This window comes from Diorhabda carinulata, chromosome X (genome assembly GCF_026250575.1).
Source record: "Diorhabda carinulata isolate Delta chromosome X, icDioCari1.1, whole genome shotgun sequence".
NCBI lineage: Eukaryota > Metazoa > Arthropoda > Insecta > Coleoptera > Chrysomelidae > Diorhabda > Diorhabda carinulata.
Window position 1 is genome coordinate 14,043,826 of NC_079472.1, and position 6,000 is coordinate 14,049,825.

Sequence of the window (6,000 nt, forward strand, 5' to 3'; positions counted from 1 at the left end):
AATAATTTCAATTTGATTTTTTTGTTTTGGTTCCAGCCATCTTTTTAATATAACAAAAAGGTAATAATAAAATCAATACCCGAGAGTTAGAGGTATGTAAGTTAACAATAACTAACTTTACAGTAAACTCCAAAATCCTTAAAACTCACTTTCTTCTCGTAAACCACAGCCCTGCAGAGGAGCACATCCTATATCAGGAACAACTCTAACAAACCTTCCTCTTATAAAAGATTTTTTCTCTCTCTGACAGGCACCATAGTTCATAATAGCATTGTAGGTGAACAAGGGCTGATAAGAACATAAACCAAGTTGACGTGGTCTGCAATTTAATTCTCCTCCATGCACCAGCGACACTTTGGATCATCTCTGATGTCCATGGTATGGAGAAGACGCCTTAGATGATCACTACATTGCAACCTTTCTGAAGTCTTAACACAAACAAAAGTTTGGACAGTGGTTTATTAGTAGTTTCGTTTACATTGTACAATGATAAAAAATATGGCTTATTTTAAAAATTGGGATTTATTAAAATTATGTTATTTGGACTATAATGATTTATTTTACATACTACAAAATTATTAACTTAATTAATTAATTAATTATTAATTATTAAATTAAATTAATTATTATTCAGGTGTCCATCGAGACGACACTTCTCAACAAGACTCCTATTGGTATTTATAGGTTGCAGATTTTTTGGCTATAGCCTCCCAAGAGTTCTTTGCTTATCTCAATCCCTGTAGGTTGCCCCCATGTACCTCCTATTCCAGAGCTTATTCCATTATTTTGTGGCTGATACCACAAAAAGGTTCAGGTCCTATGAAGGGTTTGTCTGCCACTAAAGAGCAACTTTATTTTATGCCTATCTTGTTCAGGATTCCAATTGAATGTTATTACATTGAAGCTTAGAGATCTAATGGCTATTCAATAATTCCTTCCTAGATGGAACTGGACACATTTTTCAATTGCATGTATTTCTGCTTGAAAAATGATTCATGTGCTGCTCTGAATATCAGAGTGTTTGGTTCTAGATCTGTACACTCCTCCATCCTTATACCAAGATGTTCAAACTAGTTGTAGTACTACAAATCACTGTTCTATACGTGATGATTGCTATGTACATCCACTGCAGAATCTTAGGGTTAACTGCAATTTCTCCTTGTGGAATTTCTGCATCCTATCAGGGCTTCAGCATTTGTTCCAGAGGATTTCACTATTCAGTGTAAGTCTTAGATACAAAAGACCTGTTACATTGTTCTTTGGTAGTCGTTATCCCCAAATTAGATGTACTAGTGGATGCAATAGGATTACTGATACGAATTTGAGCAATTTTTTTGGCAGCCATTCCAATTCTTTTAGTATATTCTCATTTAATACTGGACTTAATCTCGCATAAGAGCTGTATAAAAGTTGTCTGCAACAGAGAAATCAGTTACCAGACTTTAATTTACTCCACAATGGCAAAACAAACATAACCAAATATGAGGTTTCGGTGCTCAATATCTATAGAAAAACATGCTCATCTACTGCGGGGTATTAATAATATAAAATTAACATCAATTTTTTATCGGGCGACTCTAGCTTTTCCAAGTTTTGATTTGTTAAAAAATTGTTGATGCTCAAATTAATATCAATGATTCAGTTGCATATTAGATTCAATTATCACAATATTTGGAAAATAAATTAATAAGCCCTACAATAAAAAAATGAAACAGTATTAACTAATTATGAAATAACAACAAACATTAATTAATACAAACCAAAATGCAGGAAATATTTTCAAATACATAAAAGAAAATTTTTATTATGTTCTGTAATATACCAAAAAAGTGGGGAAGCTATTCATGTTGAAAAATATCAAATAAAGTGTATCAGTGAATGTAATTTGTATAAATATTCATATCCAAAAAAATCGTCAATTTTTCTCACAAAATCATTTTATTTAAATTTCACACATGGTACAAACTTAACCTAACTTATTCTAAATAAAAATGTACTTATTCGTTTTATCAATATACCGGACTAGGTTTTTGTGTCATTAACAACGAATATCGACTTTTCATTATTATTCTTTCTTTAGAATATCGGTCTTCAGGTGAAAATCTTGCTGGATGAGCAGACATCGTGGGTTTGCCACTTGGATCGAGTTTCTTTAGAGTGTAGACACGATTACCAGATTCGTCTAAATAGTACATCAAATACATTTTGACACGATAAAATTTGATTTTTTACGTGTTTATAAACAATTCCTAGTTAAAAAAAAATTCAACAAGATTTCAAACAATGCTGAACGACACTGTTTACCGTGACAAATGACGTGAAAGGCGGAAAGTAATCCGGATCACGTTCGGTGTAGTTTACAAACTGTTATATCTTCCTACTCCAGTGTATCGAGAGTAGATGCAATCAACTAGAGGCTTGTTTCGTTTCTGTTTTTTTTTTAGTTGAAAACAAGTTTAATTAATTATGCCCTATATAAAATTATCTATTATTAATTATTATGAGCAGAGTAATTTACAGATTGGTAAATCGCTAATAATTGCTCAATAATAAGATTTAACCACCTGAAATTTATTATACAATAGATTAAAGGTCTATAAACACGAAATATCATAAAAAATCAATACACGAAATTAAAGTAATGGAAATAAAAAAGTTTTGAATTTTAAATTTGAAATTTCTATCGAAAATTGAATGTGACATTCGGAAACTGTGATAAGATTTCGTTCTGAGTAATGATCTGCCATCATCTGATGGGTGATTTATCTGATTTATCAGCATAGTTTCCTTTTTTATTTACCAGTGATTTTCATGGATTTCATCCCATTTTAACTTTTTTGATGTTATATAGAATTAATTCATTCATAATACTTATGAATTCTTTAGTCGTTTAAATAATAATTATAAATTTTCCAAATTCATTTGCTATAAGACCGAGGTTTTGTTTTGAGGATTTCACAATACGAGGAGTGTCAAAAAAATAGGCTTGATATTAAATTTGAATTCACTTTTTTTAAGTAGTTTCCCACTTAATCCAACATTGAATCAATGACTGGAAGCATTCTGGAACGCTGTTTTCATGATCACTTTATTTGCGCTGTCTTGATCTTACAGTGTCAAAAACGTTTTTCTTTTAGTACTTTTTGTTGAGGGAGAACCAGAAGTCTCGTGGTACTAAATCTGTCGAGTAAAAAGGTTGTGGATAGACAAGAAAACTTTAACCGACAAAAACTTACGAATCTAAAACGAACTGTTGCAGGATGGATATGAACGTAGAAATTCTTCGACTTATTGAAGAGAGGCTGAAGATCATTCAATCACTTCTCTTTCTTTTACTTTTTGATCACATCTTGTATAATACCACATAATAATACATACAGGTGTTATAGTATGTTGGGAACATATCCATATTTCAATTTTCGACTTTTTGAGTTGCCTATTGAGACAAGTGAGGCAAAGACTTTCAATTTTATAATTATGTTGAATCATTTACATAATTTCAACTGATGATTAAGTAAAAGACAGCGGTTAGAGTAATGCTTATACACATATGATTTGAATGAAGATTACTCAGTTGTTTAGTGAACGTGACAATTTTATGGAAATATCATTTTCCCTTTGGCAATAATGGCACTTTCTAAGCCGTCGTTCAGTGTCGCTATCTGAAGACCTGTTTGCTTCTTCGTTTACACTTTTAACTCACAAACTCCACTTATATATATATATCTAAAGATAAGTTTTCCAAGACGCGTAGTGATTTATTTGGAAAGATAGGGAGCTTTCTGTCGCCGACAAACTTGCTGTTACATATGCTACAAGTTGATAAATGCACGGGAAAAAGGATATCATTTAGAAAAGAAATGCCGTACAGGATGTTCTTAAATTTACACACTAGAGAATACATTTATTATTTTATTCTTCGGTTAAATTATTACGTATATCATTTTCTTACAAATTTCCATAATTCTATTTTTGTGAACAGCATCAAACTTAACTGCTAGCAATAAACTTTCTGATAGAAAATAGAACCAAAACGATAGATTTCAGTATATCTTTTATTTATAAGTGATTGTGGGATTTGATCAAATCCCGTAAGTACGGGATTTGATCAAATTTGTAAAGTAAATGGAATGCCATAAGCGAGTACAGACGACACTACAGTTGATAGCAGATCCCCCTTTCTCTGCTTTCGACCTCTGTTGGGTATTAGCCGTGCTAAAACTGCTCAATTGCTATACCCGCTCTTTGCAAATAAGCTGAAGGTCAAAGTGAAGAAATGCTTGAAATTTGGTGTTTTAAATGTAATTGCGGCTATGGAATAATTAAAAATGTTATACAAGGGTTTTGGGCAGTCTACCCCATCATAGACACAAGTATTCGAGTGACACAAAACATTCACTGGAGGTCGTAAAATCGTCGAAAACTTACCCCGACTTACCGTCGCTTTTTTACCTCTATTAACAACGATGAAATACTGTTGGTATTCGAGATATAGCGACATCTCTATGGATCGATTCAATATATTGTTACGAACTCGTCCACGACATGGACCGTGGAGCCGGTAGCATCGTTAGTTAGTCTCAAACAATTAATAAGGGATAGGTCGATGCGTTGTCAAGATATAATGTCTTGGCGAGTTCTACTCATTTCTACCCACTGTTGATTTCGTTTACGGGTTTTTCGGGGACCCATCTAACTTATACCGTTGCTCTAAATACGACACAACAAATCCTTGTAGATCTCTTCTTGTAGTTGTTTTCGTTCATGGGTGAGAACTTTTGATACAATTTGTCGCATATTTCGCGTCGGTACGAGTTGCTTTCTTCAGATTTAAGTACAATACAAACTGAAAGAAAGAGCTTAGATGTTAGACGAGGAAAAAGTGACGCGAGTCGTTAGTTCCCGAATTATGACTTAATTGCCTCTCCTCGTATATAACGGAAGTACCTATTAAGCTGAAGGCGAAAAATTATATCTTGATTGAAATAATACGTATTTTAATTGCTTTTTCTGCACCTGATTTGGTTATATGACGATTTATGAGCGATACTGAGACTCGTATTCCGCGTTCCAATCATTTATTATTCAACATCGATCGGTTGTCGCTTTTAATAATATTCGTTGCAAAAATAGTTGCTCGCAAACATAATTGATTTCAACAATTTTCAATGCATGCGTGATTTATCGGGATTTTTTTTTTTCGATTACTATGTAATTTTAATAAAACTTTAAATGTCCACAAACCGAAATTTATATTTCGAATTAGTCCTGTTTTGTAAACCTATAAATTCTATTTATAACTCATTCGGAGCTTTGGATTTATTTACACGAATCTATATCAATACAAGCATATGCGCAAGCGCAATAGTGTTTATAGATAAAAGCCTGAGCTGTTATAATAACTATTTTTATAACTTTTCTGTCTCGTTAACCAACAATCGACAATGAAAAATTTGAGTGTCTTTCAAAAAATCAATATTCGGCAATCGTTAATCGAAAATAGACAATCAAAAGTAGACAATCAAGAATAGAGAATCGATAATAGACAATCGAGAATAAACAATCAAGAATAGACAAACGATAATAGACAATCGAGTATAGATAATCCAGCATAGACAATCTAAAATAGACAATCGAGAATAAACAATCGATAATAGACAATCGATAATTGACAATTCAGAATAGATAATCGAAAATAGACAATCGAAAGTAGGCAATCAAGAATAGACAATCGATAATAGACAATCGAGAATAGACAATCGATAATAGACAATCGATAACTGTCAATCGAGAATAGAGCATGCAGAATAGACAATTGATAATAGACAATCGATAATTGACAATCCAGATTAGATAATCGAGAATAGACAATCGATAATTGACAATCCAGAATAGATCATCGAGAATAGACAATCGAAAGTAGATAATCCTTAATAGACAATCGAGAATAGACAATCAAGAATAGACAATCAATAATAGACAATCGAGTATAGATAATCC

The 6,000-nt window shown here is 32.4% G+C and overlaps 1 protein-coding gene across 1 annotated transcript; it reads right to left on the reverse strand.

Moving 5' to 3' along the window:
* Window positions 1-1,919: 1,919 nt before the first annotated feature.
* On the reverse strand, window positions 1,920-2,333 carry LOC130901632 (H/ACA ribonucleoprotein complex subunit 3). Its single transcript, XM_057813135.1, has one exon. It carries the CDS (start codon window positions 2,202-2,204, stop codon window positions 2,010-2,012), a length of 195 nt encoding a protein of 64 aa, XP_057669118.1. The 5' UTR covers window positions 2,205-2,333; the 3' UTR covers window positions 1,920-2,009.
* Between the last annotated feature and the right edge of the window lie 3,667 nt (window positions 2,334-6,000).

What these genes read in the sequence shown, in the direction of transcription:
- LOC130901632 (XM_057813135.1), bottom strand. Translation starts at nt 2,204, where the DNA reads ATGTATTTGATGTACTATTTAGACGAATCTGGTAATCGTGTCTACACT.